The sequence below is a fragment of the Mchenga conophoros genome, linkage group LG20 (assembly GCF_057382185.1).
Source record: "Mchenga conophoros isolate Kocher_MC1m ecotype Shallow Benthic linkage group LG20, M_conophoros_male_GT1.1, whole genome shotgun sequence".
NCBI classification, from domain to species: domain Eukaryota; kingdom Metazoa; phylum Chordata; class Actinopteri; order Cichliformes; family Cichlidae; genus Mchenga; species Mchenga conophoros.
The window spans coordinates 264,438-282,228 of NC_140545.1; the positions used below are offsets into that span (position 1 = coordinate 264,438).

At 41.9% G+C, this 17,791-nt stretch overlaps 2 protein-coding genes across 7 annotated transcripts in view; one reads left to right on the forward strand and one right to left on the reverse strand.

The window, feature by feature from the left end:
- Positions 1-867: 867 nt before the first annotated feature.
- Positions 868-11,495, forward strand: ddx20 (DEAD (Asp-Glu-Ala-Asp) box polypeptide 20). Its single transcript, XM_085260671.1, has 11 exons — positions 868-1,081; positions 4,134-4,228; positions 4,553-4,721; positions 4,818-4,932; positions 5,097-5,239; positions 5,671-5,809; positions 5,943-6,001; positions 6,328-6,410; positions 6,519-6,624; positions 7,322-7,423; positions 7,554-11,495. The coding sequence occupies exons 1-11, from the start codon at positions 886-888 to the stop codon at positions 8,720-8,722; spliced, it is 2,376 nt and encodes a 791-aa protein (XP_085116797.1). The 5' UTR covers positions 868-885; the 3' UTR covers positions 8,723-11,495.
- The window catches only part of kcnd3 (potassium voltage-gated channel, Shal-related subfamily, member 3), a 122,451-nt gene continuing 116,148 nt past the window's right edge, over positions 11,489-17,791 (reverse strand). For all 6 annotated transcript variants that reach the window (XM_085260677.1, XM_085260675.1, XM_085260676.1 and 3 more), the window contains one exon: positions 11,489-17,735. In XM_085260677.1, coding sequence (XP_085116803.1) covers positions 17,561-17,735 — 175 coding nt within the window. In that variant the 3' untranslated portion in view covers positions 11,489-17,560. The remainder of the gene's footprint in view (positions 17,736-17,791) is intronic.

Below are 17,791 nucleotides of genomic sequence, written 5' to 3' on the forward strand. Positions count from 1 at the left end.
TAACATTGGCTGTAACCTCATCAAAAGACAGTTTCCTGCACTGATCTGTTAAAGGCCATCAATAAGAACTTTTGGGTTATTGACCTTTTGCCATAAATGAATACTTCTGTACTGTTAATGCAAAGAGATCTCAACATGTAATTCTCCAACCAATACCAATTCATTATTTCCATTGTCTGAGACCGAACTCTATCCTCCAAGAAGATAATGCTCGGCCTCACAGAATGAGGTTTATCAGAGACTATCTTCAGAGTTCAAGAGTGGGCATGATAGAATAGTGTGCCTGCAGTCCTGACATCAACCCCATTGAACACTTCTGGTGTCAACTTGGGTGTGCTGTTCGTGCCAGAGTCACCAACACTGACACATTGGCTGACTTGCAACAAATGCTGCTTAAAGAATGGGATACCATCCCACAGCAGTACGTGACCAAGCTGGTGACCAGCATGAGGAGGAGGTATGGTTCTCAGATGGTTCTTCCACATGCTACCAAATGAATAAACCATTAAATTGCTAATATGCCTCTTCAGACTTCAAAAATTCAATCCCATAAACTGCACCAAACAAGATTCAATAGCAGAATACTTTCTTTGGCATTGGGAGAGAAGATTTTGCAAGTTTTTCATGGGCACAGCCCACATAGTCAACTCTGCTGCTCAGCCCACAAATGCATTTTCCTTAAAAATTTTGCACCACTAAGGGGGAAATAAACAGGGTTTCCAACCATATACGATTTATTGCCAAAAAGTGTGTAATCGACCAATCACACCCAGATGATTGTGCAGAGAAATTAATTCCCCCTCCGCATCGCTAGAGGGGGCTAAAGCGCAGCTGTGGCTCTGCTTTTTTTTACCCGGGTCACCGGCAGTGAACAGCACAGCAAACATGGCTACCTCCGTGAGGAAAGCAGCTCACGATATCGAAGCGCGAAAACGGACCGAAGACGTGATTCTGTCGGAGGGGATCGACTTCGGCTCCTTGCTGCTGTCTCAGCCCGTGTTGGACGGACTGTCCGCCGCGGGATTTCAGAAGCCGTCTCCGATCCAGCTCAAGGCGATCCCGCTCGGCCGCTGCGGACTCGGTGGGTGCAGAACAAAACTGCGGGAGGGTCCACATGTGTGTGTGCTGGGGGCAGGAATATTAAAGTTTTCAGTGTATAAAACTTATAATTGATTTTTATAAGAAGAGCAACAAAATACCTTATGTATGCACGCGAAATAAAACCACTAACTTACATTAGTGCATTTACATACATCAGGGATCAGAATCTGTCTGTTAACCATCAGTTATAATTTGCATGTCTGCTCAGATACATGACTGGCACTATAGTTAAGATTTTTTTTATTATTATTATTATTTTTTTTTACAGCTTTTTAAAGTATTTTAATTTTTTGTTGCAAAGCATACTGGTCGTAAATATTTAGACGCACATGATTAATGTGATGTGACATATTATGCCTCATAAATCCATCCATCCATTATCGTCCGCTTATCCAATGCATCTCCTCATAAATATGAAATGAAAAAATACTGTTATCACTATTATTACTGCAATCAAAAAACACACTTATGGGCAAATTTATGCAGATTATTAATCTAGGACATAAAACTTGGCTGTGGGTAATCAGGTAGCGCATCTACTAACTGGGAGGTTGGCGGTTCGATTCCCAGCTCTTCTAGGCTTATTAAAAGAACGTAATGTAAAAAGGTTATTACATTTGATATCATGGCAGTAGAGACAAACCATCGTGTATCTGATCTAAAAATCTGTTTGTACAATAGCCGGGTGTGTTAGAGTTAGGTTCGTTAGTATTTGGACACTGATGCTTTTTTTGTGAATTTTAAATCAAATTGTCAAAATGTATTTGAAGGGAAAACGTTCAGCTTTAATTCAGAGGTTTGACAAAAGGATGAGCAGTAAGACCCCAGACCCTAAACAGCTGGTTTAGGAAGAATTCCCACTTTCTTTGCCCTCTGAAACTCTCAGGTTGCTTCTGCTGTATGCTCTGAGTCATTTTCCGTTTGCATTGTGATGCAGTGCTCCATCAGTTTTGCAGCACTTGGAGGAATCTGAATTCCCCTTTACACTTCAAGGTACATCCTGCTCCTGCTACCAGCATGCACATCGTCAGTAAACACTCGAGGTCCAGATTCACAGGCAGCCATGCATCCCTGCGATTTCACAGTCGTAGTTTGTAACATTAACTCCGCCCTCTTTGACAGATGGTGCCTCTGATTCTCGAACACTTAACGCAATACTTCTGTTGAACCCCTTGAAATAAGTTGAAAGTCACATCTTCATCAAATCAAATCACTTTTATTGTCACATCACATGTGCAGGTACACTGGTACAGCACATGTGAGTGAAATTCTTGTGTGCGAGCTTCACAAGCAACAGAGTTGTGCAAATACAATAATGTAAACAAGCAAAATACAAGAATGGCTACATCTGAAACTAATAAATATATGTACAATATATAATAGTATATGCATTTCTGGATGTGTATACTAAATATTTTTCTGTGTGTGTGTGTGTGTGTGTACACATATTTTACAAATTAAATAGAGTAAACAATAAATAAAATATATAAAATAAAATATACAGAGTTGAGACATGTGCAAAACAGTGGTATTACTGTACAGTATGGAGTGCATAATGTTAAAGTTCCAGTAGTGAAGCTGAGGTGTCTATGACGTGTTCAGCAGTCTGATAGCCTGATGGAAAAAGCTGTCTCTCAGTCTGCTGGTACGGGACCGGATGCTGCAGAACCTCCTTCCTGATGGAAGCAGTCTGAACAGTTTATGACTGGGGTGACTGGGGTGGACATGAAATCCACTGTGAGGTGTACACAGGGAAAAAGAACTTTGTGTAACTGTCCGAATATTTATCGACTAACTGCAGAGGTCTGCTATATTATTAGTTTAGAAAAGGGTTTAATATGGCCCCGCAACTTCAGCTGTACTCCAAAAATTGTTTTTACTCTGAATAATTCAATCATGTATTACATTTTAATGTAGTTCCTTATAAAAATTCTTCATACAATATCAAATTACACATTTTCAGCTTCTATCTGTTTCAATAATATGTATTTCATCTGTGTAATATTCTGGATATTCATAACTGAGCTATATATTAGAGAGTTTCTTCTATTTTGTGAACTTTTAGTTCGGTCTGTTACCGTTGTTATTGTCTTGGAGCAACTGTAACCACATAATTCTTTAGGGAATAATAAAGGATTCTGATTATGATATCTGATGAGTCCAAATCTAGTTGAATTACGAAACAGTAGAGCAGCTTAGCTTGGGTTAAAAATGCTCATCGGATGGACTCCTTTTTAATCCTCATAGCTTTCATGGTATTGGAAATGGTGGCAAAACATTATTACTATTTTTAGGAATATTGCTTTTGTTTTGTTCAATAATCACAGAAATTTATTGTTAGAAAAATCAAGTTTCCATCTACTGTAGCTGTACTACACTCAGACTGTACACTGACTTTTGTTGTGAACTTGCCTCAAAGCCGTGGTCAAATGTGAACAAATCTTTTAGTTCTAAAGGATATTTAAAAGTATTTTATTTTGAAAAGCTCGAAACAACTACATTAGTTGAAAAGTGGTCATTTTTTTTTAAAATCATTTGCAGAGAAAACAGTTTAAGTATTTTAGTCCTTCTTTTGACTATCATAGATACCACAACTGTTCATCATGGTGCTAAATCACTCTTGGGGATCAAAAGCGTTTATTGCTTTTAAACATTTTACAGCCTTTACGAGGTACAAATTCAGAATAGTTGCTTTCCACTTGGAGGTTGCCCGTGTGTTGAAAAAGCTCTCGGCTGCAGCGGTGATGCAGAATGTGCTTAACTCATTCACTGCCATTGACGTCTATAGCCGTCAATTGCAGTGAATGAGTCAATGGGTTTAACTCATTCACTGCCAATGGCTGGCAGTGAATGAGTTAATTTCATTGTACTTGAGGTAAACACTTGTTAATTTAAACCATGGTGGGAGACAATTGATTTGATGCTGAGGATTAGGCAGCAGTACTTCACCCAGTCATGGTAATTAACTGCTGATGCCAAAACTGTCATTTGCCAGCCCTGTTGTGCATCGCTCACTGAGTCTCTTCTTTTAGATTTGATTGTGCAGGCCAAGTCTGGGACAGGAAAGACATGCGTGTTCTGCACCATCGCCCTGGACTCTCTGGTCCTGGAGAATCCTTCAACCCAGGTCAGTGTAATATTTGATTATGAGGATATGACCTACGTTTGCTCTCGGACGGTTAAAGTAAAACATCATCAGAAGAGGGAAAGGGGAAGTTTTATTATTTAATCATTTCATGACCAGCAGATGGCCTTCTGCTGAATTTAAGCTGCTTAGTGTCAAATGCATGAATGAAAGGGAAGAATGATTGATAAAGACGAGGTACACCTGGTCTTGTAGAACAAATGTAATCTTATTAGCTCTGGGGTCTTACTGTTCATCCTTAATCTTCTCCCAATCGAGTATAAGCCTTTTTGTTTTTTTCATTTTGGACACTTTTCCCTCCTGCAGGTTCTCGTGCTGGCTCCGACACGTGAGATAGCAGTGCAGATCCACTCGGTGGTCATGGCCATAGGCTGTGCCATGGAGGGCCTGGAGTGCCATGTTTTCATTGGCGGCAGGCCTGTGAGTCAGGACAAAACCCACCTGAAGAAGTGTCATGTAGCCGTGGGCTCACCTGGTAGGAACCCGGGATAGTAGTCGGCAGTGCCACGTCACGTAATTGCCACGCCGCTGTTGTTTTTGTTCGGTAACAGTGTTCCGGTTGTGTGCTCAGGTCGCATCAAGCAGCTTATCGAGTTGGGCATGTTGTCAACGGCCAGCATCAGACTGTTTGTTCTGGACGAGGCAGACAAGCTGCTGGAGGAGGGCAGCTTCCAGGAACAGATAAAGTATGAGGATACAATTTCTGTGATTATACTCCTATTAAATGAGCAGCAGGCCGCTGTAGCGAGCAAGCAGTACATTTAGACTGAAGCCGTTTATATATCGTGTCGTAACCACATTTACAAACCAACATAACCTAAAGTTCACCCATCATCCTGGTCCTCTTTAGCTGGATCTTCTCCTCGCTGCCTGTGAACAAACAGATGCTCGCACTCTCCGCCACCTACCCAGAATCCCTTGCTCAGCACCTCACCCGCTACATGAGAGAGCCCACCTTTGTACGGCTAAATCCAAGTGATATGGGCCTGAAAGGTAAGACCCACTTTAATAAATGGAAAAGATAAAGATTCCTGAGTTTTGGCCTCTCTTGACATTTTCTAATGTATTTAAATTGCTGTCATAGCAACAGAGACTCTGCATAATAAGACTGCATGGATAACCAAGTCTGCAAACTGACATGTTTGATGGGATTATTTCCTGACAGAAGATTCTTGGGGAATGAGATATGATTGACAGTAATAAGGCTAAGTTAAAAACACTCTTCTCTTCCACAGGATCCTATTTTAAGCTCTGTGCTTATTTTGAGTGAATGTCAGAAAATGGATTTATCTGTAGCTCAGAACTCGAGCCTTTTAATTCACACACATCACTGACAGAGCACGTCCTGCTCGAAGGACCAAAGTTGTTAGGTCAGGTTGAATTAATGACAGCATGTATGTCGTCCTTGTGTCGCCCCCTGTCAGGTCTGAAGCAGTATTACAAGCTGGTTCAGTCCCATCCGTTACCTCACAAGGTTTTTGAGGAGAAGGTGCAGCACTTGCTAGAGCTGTTTAGTAAAATCCCCTTCAACCAAGCGCTGGTGTTTTCAAACCTACACACACGGTATGTGATTGCATTTAATGCCAAGAAAAAGTATATTTTTTATACTTGTTTTATATAGAATGCATTAGATCTGAGGATTAATTATTTCAAAAAAAGCTTTCTCAAATGCTAATGTGATGAATTGCTACCACAGGGCTCAGCACCTGGCAGACATCCTGTCCTCCAAAGGTCTGCCTGCTGTTTGCATCTCTGGTAAGACTGCTTTATGTAATGTAATGTTAGGATGAGTCAATAAAAATGGTAATACGGTGAAAAATCAGGTAATTGATTTGAGGCATTTCTATACTGGTATACCAGCTGCTTTTGAATTTTAGACATTGGAATTCATTCATTTCTTGACTTTATTTCTTTGGCCAGGTGGTTTATGATTTGCAGTGTTGCCTGGCAACGTTTCAGTGCACATATTTAAAATGACCTTCATACAGTGTTGTGAATGTGTGTATTTTTAATGCTTCCGTGCCAGCGACTTTCAGTTGACGTTATCAGATTTAATGAGGTGTCGTGTCTGGCCTCTGCAGGTGGTCTGAGTCAGGACCAGAGACTGGAGGCAATGTCAAAACTGAAGCAGTACCAGTGCAGGGTGCTCATCTCCACTGACCTGGTGAGATGCAGAAACCTTCCATCTTTCCACACATCTACGTGAATTTTTCGAAATCATTTTTCTGTTAGCCTAATAACTTTGAGTAATCTTTGTGTTTCACAATTTCAGACTTCAAGAGGTATAGATGCAGAGAAGGTCAACTTGGTGATAAACCTGGATGTGCCGCAGGATTGGGAAACTTACATGCACAGAATTGGACGAGCTGGACGTTTTGGTTAGTGTGCAGCGCTGCTTTAGAGGCAGCGAGAGCAAGCATTGTTTGACATTCAGCATTTTCACCTTGTCACATCACCAAGTCAGGCAGCACAGGTGGCTAATGGCACCGCAGCAGGAAAATATGTTTGAAGAGAAATTGCATCATTTTTTTTATTTTTTTGTAGAATTGATTCTCCCTCCATCTCACATTTTGGAAGAAACACTATTCTTTAGATGTGCAATTAGCTTGATGCGAAACACAGACTAGAATAGCTCCGGGAAAAATATTAGAGTTTACAAATTGATGAAAAGGTTAGTTATGCTGCTTTCAATTTGAGTGGCCATTCACCGGCACATTGTCAACATTGTCCTAAAATAAAATAAAAAAATGTTGCAAAGCTTTTTCTTCTGGTGGCATATGTCTTTGACCTAGACTGATGTTTTTTTATAAATAATTTAGCAAATTCTTTTCTCTCTGAATCAATAGCATTTTTGACCCAACCACCAAAGGCAGAACGTTCCCAGTCATTTGCATTTAATTGCATTTAACTTTTTTTTCCCAGAATTGAGGTTATTCAATCTTAGCTTCTGTACGCTCTCTAAGTGCACGTGTGTTTGTGTGCAGCTGCCATCCCATTATACGCGACTCTTGCATTCATCTTTATCCCTTCCTGTTATTTAAGTGGGTCCTCATCCAGATTACATTTTGCTTGTAGGCACTCAGGGACTGGCTGTGACCTACTGTTGCCATGGCGAGGAGGAGAACAAGATGATGGCCATCGCTCAGAAGTGTGGCCTTAGTTTGTCTGCGCTGCCATGTGAGTCCCTGTTCACGTCTCTGTGGGGCTTTTACATGCAGCACGCACAACTTTTCTCTTCATGTCTACTTTTGATTCAATATTAATCGGTAAAAGTCATTCCGGTCTCATCTGTCTGCTGTCATTTTAGCCACGATAGAGCCCAGGTTGATGGATGAGCCGTGCGACTGGGATGTCTGCACTGAAGCGTCCACTCCAGACCCGGTATCCCGGCTGTTTCCCAGAGCAGAGAAGAAAAGACGTGCAAAGCCTGACGTCTCTGTGTCTGATTGCATTGAGGATCGAGCTGTGGAGCCCGGCAGTCAAAGAAAGCCAGAGAAGAAGCATCCAACGCCCAGGCGAGAGGCAGTCTGTGAAGAGGATGCTAGAAAGATATCTTCCACAGAGGATACTCTGCCTGCTCAGGTGACACAGACTCGAAAAGAGCTCCAAGACAGTCTGCCGAAGATCCCTCCTCTCAGCTCGTTTAAGCACTGCAGGTCAAAGTTTGTGACCTTTGAGGAGGCCGAGCGGGACTTCCAGGACTTCATCACTACAGGTCCGGGGAGATCGGTGGAGATCATCAGAGAGTTCAGAGGCAGAGAGGATGGTGAACCCAGCGATCAGAATGGGCATAAGGAGTATCTTACACTTGATGATGATGGAGCGCAAATGTTTACACAAAATGTCGAACGGCTTAAATCTAACTTTTCACCTCCAAGGTCCATCTCTGGTTCTTCCAGTTCTGAATCTGACATGGAAGATGATGCGACACTGGAAAGTTCAAATGAGACCACAGGAGCTGAGAACAGAGCTGTCACTAAGCCTCAGATTGCAATGACACATCCACCTTCTCCACCCACACAACAAGCAAGCCCCACCAAACCCAAGGCTTATACTCCTCCACTCAGAAACTCTGACCAGACACTGTGTGCAACACGTGGGAGAGCTGTGCCTCCTCCCGATAGCCGGGAATCTGCATTGAGCATTAAATCAGGCAGGCGAACCAATCAGACAGCTCCGGCCCCAGCACGCCGAGAAGAATCAAAAAAGATGAAAAAAGAGACTGAAAAACAGAAAGAAAAGATGGAAAGGGACCGGAAGAGGGAGAAGAAGGAAGACGGAGATTGCACTGACAAAGAGGACGAGTGGTGTGCTGAAACGTACTGGAGAGCCTGCTACAGCGCCTGGAATGATTACTACGCCTCCGTGTCCCCGTTTCAAGAGCAAGGCTACCAAAGCTACTATAATGTAGCCTACAACTGGATGGCAGCTTATCGTATGAACGCCGTCTACATGGAAGAACTGATGAGAAAATGAGTTGTGGATACCGTGACCAGGCTTTTTTTTTTTTTTTTTTTAAATCATCCTGTTTTCCAAACATAAAGTGTCTTTACTGCGCCACTTGATTCATATTTGCACTTTGGCTAGTATACGTTTTTTTCCCCCATAACATGTTGGTGTCATAAATACTTTTCTAATAAATTACACACGTTTTGTTTTTTCCCAGTCAAGTTGTGATGTAAAAAGTAAATTTCAAGTGCAGTACTGTGTTGGCCTCTGTGCGTCTCTCCTGACGGTATGCCCTCTTAGACTCACTGCAGTATTCTGCTCTAAAATGGATTTGAAGAGGATTACCTGATAGTTCTTGACTACATTAAAAACCATTTCAAAGATGATCTTTAGTCCCTGGAGTAAAAGCATGTTAGACCCACCCAGGTCCCAATCATCTGCATTTAACTGTAATCATCTTAATCTAGCATGTGTGTTCTTCATATTGGAAGGTGATTTAATCTTCCAAACGCTGTCGGAGTGAGTAAGTGTGCATGTGCAGCTGCTTTATTCTGTTTAAACGGGTCCTCATGAAGATTACATTTTGTTTGTCGGCACCAGTGCTGGCTGTAATTACTGTTGCCATGGTGCCTGGTTTGTATGACTTGTAGGGAGTCTTGAGCCATCCCTCATTTCTTTACATCTTGCTAGAAAAACTGGAAATATGTGCAGTGGTGGATAGAAATATAAATGCAAATGCAGCATGTAAGGCATAAAACATATTTTGTACAATTCTGTGAAGCTGCAAAGTTAATATTTGGTGTGACCACCTTTAATTTTCAACACAGAATGAACTCTCTTAAGCAAGCCTTCTTGTAATTTCTTTGAGTACTCTTCAGGAAAAGTTCTCCAGGCTTCTTGAAGGACATTCAAAACTCTTCTTTGGTTGCTGGCGGTCCTTCGCTTTGTTCTCTGTTAAACACACCAGGTCAGTAATGTTGAGGTCCGGGCGGTGGGGAGGCCAATCCATGACTGATGGTGCTCCATTGTGTGTGTGTGTGTGTGTGTGTGTGTGTGTGTGTGTGTGTGTGGTTCCCCCCCCAAAGATGTTCAGTGTGGTTCTTGTGTAATCTGGCATACCTTTGTCTTCTCATTTTCCTTCTTGGCTTTTTGGTGTGAAATAGTAGCTTGAAAATATAATTTTTATGGGCATTTAATTATTAAACTCTGGCATAGTGAGTCTTTTGTCCAGTCACCCTCTGCTCTTGGTTACGTCCGCGCTAGCCCGGATAGATTTGAAAACAGCGTTTTCGTCTGAATACGCTCTGCGTCCACACCATCGTTTTCAGTTATTTTCACAGAGTTGTGCATCCACATTGAAATAGCCAAAAACGCTTACGTTCCAGTACTACGCATGCGTGAAGCACAATACGATTCGACCTGCCTCATTTATGTCTGCCGTTCATTTACTTTCTGGCTCGTTGAAACGTCGCGGCAAAAGGTCAAGGAAAAGCACTGGGATTTTTGTTGCTGCGGGTAACTCAAAAGTACAAAGTTGCAAAAGCGAGTTAAAGATTATGAAGAAAAGCTCTCTGAAGCATGTACAGACTGATAGGGCTGTCAGAATTGAGAGCAAACAAAACAACTGCTGTATAACACCCTCCGCTATCTTAGTTTAATTGGTCACTTGACTGCATCACATGACTAAAATGTGTCATCGTTTTGAAAAAGTCTCAATTTTCGCTGTCCACACTGCGACGCGAAAGCACCGTTTTCAAATGTGTGCATTTTCGAGAGCGTTTTCAAAACGCGTTTTCCTTGAGCGAAAACGCCATCTCAGTGTGGTCGTGCAGACGTCGGGAGGCCAAAACGGAGTGAAAACGATGCGTTTTCAAACGAAAACACATTAGTGTGGATGTAGCCCTCGTCTCTTTCCACTCACCCACAACCGGTTGCAGCAGATTGCTGCCTTTTCCTGGGCCTGGTTCTACTGGAGGTTTCTACCTGTTAAAGTTGACTTTTTCCTTCCCACAGTTGCCATACTGCTCATAGAGAACTGGAAACCGTCATCAACTGGGACTGTTGTGGAGGGCTGTGCGAATGAGCTTATAAAGGGATAAAATTAATTTATTAGTCTGGCCCTCCACACCAGTCCCAGTTCCTGACGTAGGCCCTTATTAAAATAAACTGCCCACTCCTGTTGAGAGCCTTAAGGTGACTGTTGTTGTGATTTGGTGATGCATAAATAAAGTAAAACTGAACTCAATGGACTCCCAGATTAAGTAGGTTACTATGTAAAGGTTAGCTGATTTCACCTTCAAATGCACTGTAAATATTAGAAGACCTTTCCATATAGTTCCAACACAGCGTCTTCACAGCTTAACCACAGCCAAACAGAAAGCAGCCGTCCCAACAAAAGATGAGCTTAAGCGTTTATCACAGGTTTGCTAATTGACGTTCTATCAGGTAGTCAATTTATCGAGAAAAATGCAGAAGAGCGACTGTTTCAGTTTTACCAAAGAAAAGAAAACAATTGAGCAGCTGGAGCTGGAAAGTTATGCTGCTGACCCGTGTGCAGGCTCCAATAGACCTCATTTCCTCCTCTGTTACCTAGCTCTTTTGTTTCGGAACACGATCTTCCTGTTCATCCCAGGATGTTCCCCCCCCAAAATTGCGAGACTTAAGGTTGAATATTTTGACATGAACACTTGGGTCAAAAGGACTGCACTATTGGAAGAGACGCCGAATCTATGGTAAAAATGTACACACTTGAAAGCATTGATTTAAAGGTGGGTGAATAAGGGAGCCCAGAGATTATGTATTAGTGGCAGATATAGATGTTTTATCAGGCGTTTCACAGTTGGGACACAAGACAAGGTCATAAATAATATCCAACACCTGACAAGTTACGCACAGCAGTAGTCTCAACAACGACAGGTGGCATAGGAGGGCAAAGCAAAGAGTAAGAGGAAAACTGAGCCCAGAAAAAAAGGACAATCAAAGGAGGATACATAACAGAGAAAGAGACGAACACAACAACAGACCTGTTTTAGTTGTTTGTAAAAGAAAAATGAAATCTTTTGACACCTTGAGCAGAATATATGTTTACATATATTTCAAACTGTGTCATTTTGTAAGAGCAGCTGACACAAAACAACCTGTTGTGAAACAGGGAAGCAGGAAATTAACCGCCGTCTTTAGCAAAAAATTGAAATAAAAAAAAAGCAGGGAGCCTCGCTTCTGCCGACACCTGTCACACCCTCGTTCTAGATTTAACAGATTCTAAATGTCAGACTTTTTGCTGTAAATATAAAGACACTGTCTCTAACCCCACTTTTTAAAGAACACTGAAAAAAGCTCTGTCTGTGCTTTTATTTTTTTTTTTACCCCATGTAAATTTTGCACACAGTTTAACTAAACACTAATACTGCCTCTATGCGGTTGTTCTTGTGTACAGTACTAAACTACCAGTGACAGCACTAAGTCACTGCTAGGAATATCAGAGATAAAACACATCCTGTTCCAACGTGGCAGAATAGGTTCAGCTTTTTGAGGGGTTGATGCTATCCTCAAGATCAGAACTAAAGCACAGAATCAAGGGACCTGATGCACTGGTATTGTACCAGTATGTTATATCTCCACCTGATGGCTTATGATATGTTTTCTAAGGCTTCGTACAAATGTATATGTTAAACTGCTTAAGCTTTTCAGATGTCTTCATCTTAAGATGCTTAGATATATATATTTTTTAAAGGTTTGTAATATTTGCTGCTATTTGGCAGTAGTTTTAAACAGTCTACGTCTACAGCAAAGTCATCATCAGCTACATGTGAGCAAACACGTTATTACAACTCAATTTCCAACAACGTCAGAATGCTGTGCAAATTATCAAATACAATGCAATTCCTTGTTCTTCGTTTAATATCTATATTTAATTGAAAGTAATACAAAGGCAACACGAGAGGTTTTGAAATGAAGGAATTTGGGGATCAGGCAACAAAACACAACTAATTAGTTTAGTTTGAATGTGTGACGAGTTCGAAGAGTGTTTCAGAGTAAAGATGTGCCAGAGTTCACTATGCCCAAGGACGTTAGGACAACAAGAAGAAGAATATATTTCTAAATAACAAAAACAACATTTTGATGATTTCATCACCCATTCCTGCTTATCCTTTTTCAGGGTTGCTGGAGCCTATCCCGGCTGTCTTAGGGCGAGAGGCAGGGTACACCCTGGACACGCTGCAAGGCTAACACAGACAACCATTCGCGCCTATGTGCAATTTAGAGTTTCCAATAAAACTAACCCCACGTTTTTGGACATTTGGATCAAGCCAGAGCACCCAGAGAGAACCCAAACAAACACAGGGAGAACATGCAAACTCCACACAGAAACACCCTGGCCTCATGGTGGACTCAGGACCCTCTTCCTGTGAGGTAACCGTGCGAACCACCACGCCACCGTTCTGCCTCTGAATCACAAAAAAAAAAATCTTTTGACGATTTCATGATTGATGTTACAAAATACGTTTAAAAGAGTCATAAAAAGCTAGTAAGCTCTTTTAACGAGGACCATAAAAACAATATAAAATGGTCACTTTAAAAACAGAAAACAACAACTACAGGGAGTGCAGAATTATTAGGCAAATGAGTATTTTGTCCACATCATCCTCTTCATGCATGTTGTCTTACTCCAAGCTGTATAGGCTCGAAAGCCTACTACCAATTAAGCATATTAGGTGATGTGCATCTCTGTAATGAGAAGGGGTGTGGTCTAATGACATCAACACCCTATATCAGGTGTGCATAATTATTAGGCAACGTCCTTTCCTTTGGCAAAATGGGTCAAAAGAAGGACTTGACAGGCTCAGAAAAGTCAAAAATAGTGAGATATCTTGCAGAGGGATGCAGCAGTCTCAAAATTGCAAAGCTTCTGAAGCGTGATCATCGAACAATCAAGCGTTTCATTCAAAATAGTCAACAGGGTCGCAAGAAGCGTGTGGAAAAACCAAGGCGCCAAATAACTGCCCACGAACTGAGAAAAGTCAAGCGTGCAGCTGCCAAGATGCCACTTGCCACCAGTTTGGCCATATTTCAGAGCTGCAACATCACTGGAGTGCCCAAAAGCACAAGGTGTGCAATACTCAGAGACATGGCCAAGGTAAGAAAGGCTGAAAGACGACCACCACTGAACAAGACACACAAGCTGAAACGTCAAGACTGGGCCAAGAAATATCTCAAGACTGGTTTTTCTAAGGTTTTATGGACTGATGAAATGAGAGTGAGTCTTGATGGGCCAGATGGATGGGCCCGTGGCTGGATTGGTAAAGGGCAGAGAGCTCCAGTCCCACTCAGACGCCAGCAAGGTGGAGGTGGAGTACTGGTTTGGGCTGGTATCATCAAAGATGAGCTTGTGGGGCCTTTTCGGGTTGAGGATGGAGTCAAGCTCAACTCCCAGTCCTACTGCCAGTTTCTGGAAGACACCTTCTTCAAGCAGTGGTACAGGAAGAAGTCTGCATCCTTCAAGAAAAACATGATTTTCATGCAGGACAATGCTCCGTCACACGCGTCCAAGTACTCCACAGCGTGGCTGGCAAGAAAGGGTATAAAAGAAGAAAAACTAATGACATGGCCACCTTGTTCACCTGATCTGAACCCCATTGAGAACCTGTGGTCCATCATCAAATGTGAGATTTACAAGGAGGGAAAACAGTACACCTCTCTGAACAGTGTCTGGGAGGCTGTGGTTGCTGCTGCACGCAATGTTGATGGTGAACAGATCAAAACACTGACAGAATCCATGGATGGCAGGCTTTTGAGTGTCCTTGCAAAGAAAGGTGGCTATATTGGTCGCTGATTTGTTTTTGTTTTGTTTTTGAATGTCAGAAATGTATATTTGTGAATGTGGAGATGTGATATTGGTTTCACTGGTAAAAATAAATAATTGAAATGGGTATATATTTGTTTTTTGTTAAGTTGCCTAATAATTATGCACAGTAATAGTCACCTGCACACACAGATATCCCCCTAAAATAGCTAAAACTAAAAACTACTTCCAAAAACATTCAGCTTTGATATTAATGAGTTTTTTGGGTTCATTGAGAACATGGTTGTTGTTCAATAATAACATTATTCCTCAAAAATACAACTTGCCTAATAATTCTGCACTCCCTGTACAACTTGATGTGCTTAAAATCACCTCTAATAGCTGCACAGTTTGGTCCACATTGACATCATGCATCTGGCAGTTGCTGCAGATTTGTCAGCTCCACATCAGCAGCACACAGCTCAAAGGAGTTTACTGGATTGAGATTTGATGACTGTGGAGATCATTTGAGTACAGTGAACTCACGGTCATGTTCGAGGAACCAGCTTTGAGACAGTTTGAGCTTTGTGATGTGGCTAAAGGCAGCTATCAGAACATGGACACGCTGTGGTTGTAAAGGGATGGACACTACACCACCACCACCAGCCTGAACTCCAATTTGGTGAGCCCCTGTGTTTCAGAGCCTGCGTTTCCTGTTTTTAGTTGACAGAACGAGTGGTTATTTGAGTCATCATATTTTCTCTTTTTTCTGGGATGTGTGGAAAAATCCCAGCAGTTTCTGAAATACTCAGACCATCCTGCCTGTCACCAACACCCATGGCACATTCAAAATCACTTAAATGGCATTTCTTCCCCATTCTGATGCTCGGGTTGAACTTCATCAGGCGGTACTAAAATGACTCGTCTGCAGTCTGGATCTTTCACACTTATAAAACAAAGGAGGCTCAAACGAGAAGCTCATATCATGAACAAAGAAAAGGATGGAGAAACAAAACTTCATAAATGAATATTTCTCATATGTATTTACAATTTTAGAGAAAGAGAGAGTGTATGCAGCACAGCTGTCCTCTTACTTTAATGAAATGTGTGGGTGGCATCAAATTAAAATTGTCATAAAAGTGTGTTGTCTTTGTACTAGTTTCAGTTAAAAATACAATTTAAATTCTTTGGAAATCATTGCCTTTTGAGTAATTTATATTTTATACGGCATCCCCAAGGTTCTGTAAATGAGGCTGTAGACGATTTCAAATACTGCCTTTGAAATAAGATCTTGGCTTACACTGGTGAAACGCTGGCTCGCTCCTTGTGCTCTTTATCACCGTTTCGTTTTATCTACACGGAGCAAAGCGGGTGGTTGGTCTGCTCTTTCCTCTTTTGGTGAAAATCCACACGAAGACAGACTTCTCTTTGGGGTCGCTGAACCCAAAAATGACATTCAAGATTTTTAAAAAAGTCATAATCCAGAGTTACAAAGCTCAACTTTGATGGGATTAGATGAGAAATAATACATATCGGTCTTCAAGGGAACAGACAGAACAACACTTTTTTTTTTTGGTGACAGACATCTGTTGATGCTCATCCAGTGTCCTCGTGTCTCTGCGGTCACCATTACAACAGACTTCCCTGCTTTAATTTTTCCAGAAGATAAAGTAAATAAATCATCTGAAACACCAAGGAGGACAAAAGGTACAAACACCAAGTTTCCTAACCACATAGAGTACATATACTCAACAACTTCAAAAAAAATGCCCGCTGAGTTTGGGGGAGAAAAAACGTCGACGGCTAGAAAGACTACTGAAAGCATACTGTTGTTCACACAGGAGGAAGGGATACAACGGGACAACAACGAGAGCGAGAGAAATGCAGAGAGCGCAGAGAGAAAGACAGAGTGAGGCAAAGAGAGAGAACGAGAGGACAGCTTCACTGGTTCTGCCAAACAATGGTCAAATATTACAAAATATTCTATTAACAATATTCACAAAGATCCCAGGCTCAGGACAGATTTGTGTCAGAAATTCTCAGCGAACGCCTTGTGCTTTTAATTGTGATGGTTTTGAATTAAAAATAGACTTTTTGGTTTCTACATCAGGGAAATCGAGATATTTGAGGTCCGTCAGGCTGGAAGAGCCGAAAAGTGGGAATGAACGGGGAACGTGGAGAAATTCAGAAAGCTAGAAAAAAACAAATAAATATCTTTAAACTCCAGCAGAACAGGCACATGTCGTGTAAAAGCCTTGTAGCTGAGAACTTTGGACAGAAATGTGTGTGCTGAACCCTTCAGAGTGGCAGCTAGTCAAATATACCACATACTGAGCCACAGAGACTTTCAGAAGAACTGAAACACAAGTTTTCAATCAGCTGAGGAACAAACACACACGCTCACACGCACACACACCTTCTATCCAAAAGATCACAATTCCTCTATCTAGCCCCCAAAAATAAAAAATAAATTCACACGCACCCATTCACAAATATGAAAATATGAAAACCATCAGAATCTTTTTGGAATTTTACTCAAATTGGAATAATATTGGAGCTGAAAAGGATTGGAGCCATATTTATCTATGGAGAGAAAACAAACGACGAGGCGGTGGGTTGATTACGTCTTATTATTGTTATTTCTTTGTTTCCCTCTGAGGTTTCCTTACATCTCCAGCTAAAACGTCAAACTGAAGCGTAAATCATAAGAAAAGGTGCTTTGTGCACAGTGACACATGACTTACTCGGGGAGCTCACCACTGACACTTGGGAGACACTCACTCACTCACCCGCTTATCTAAAACGACTCCCTACAGGGGTTTCTCACTCTTTCACTCGCACGAACACGTACGCCAACCACTAACATGACGACACTGTATCTAAAAGCCATCCTCCGTCCACACGGGGAGTCCATGTCGTTACAGTACATGACCAGCAGAGGGCAGGCTCAACCAAGGCCAGACCAGGACTGAACGCTTTCTCTCCTCCGTCGTTCTGTCCTCTTCCGTCCCTCCGTCTGTCTCGATGAGTTTTTTTTCCCTTTTAAATCTGTCTTTCTGTGTGACGCGCCTGCACTCTAGTCTTCACAGTGCAGACACCTTCACAACATTTTGGTGGGCGGGGCCTGCCGGCAGATGAGCGTCACCCTCCGGAGTCGTCACTGGGGGCGTGGGAATGCTGATGATTGCTGTGGTGATCTGGCTGCTCTGGCAGTTCAGAGGGGCTGGCTCATCTACGCGCATGTTCAGACTGGAGCGGCTGAAGGAAAATTTAAGAAAGACAAGCAAGGATTAGGGCAATCCATAGAGAAATAT

What these genes read in the sequence shown, in the direction of transcription:
- ddx20 (XM_085260671.1), top strand. Translation starts at nt 886, where the DNA reads ATGGCTACCTCCGTGAGGAAAGCAGCTCACGATATCGAAGCGCGAAAA. An exon ending in GCTCGGCCGCTGCGGACTCG is followed by an intron (nt 1,082 to 4,133) that starts GTGGGTGCAGAA and finishes CTCTTCTTTTAG; the next exon opens with ATTTGATTGTGCAGGCCAAG. An exon ending in TGGAGAATCCTTCAACCCAG is followed by an intron (nt 4,229 to 4,552) that starts GTCAGTGTAATA and finishes TCCCTCCTGCAG; the next exon opens with GTTCTCGTGCTGGCTCCGAC.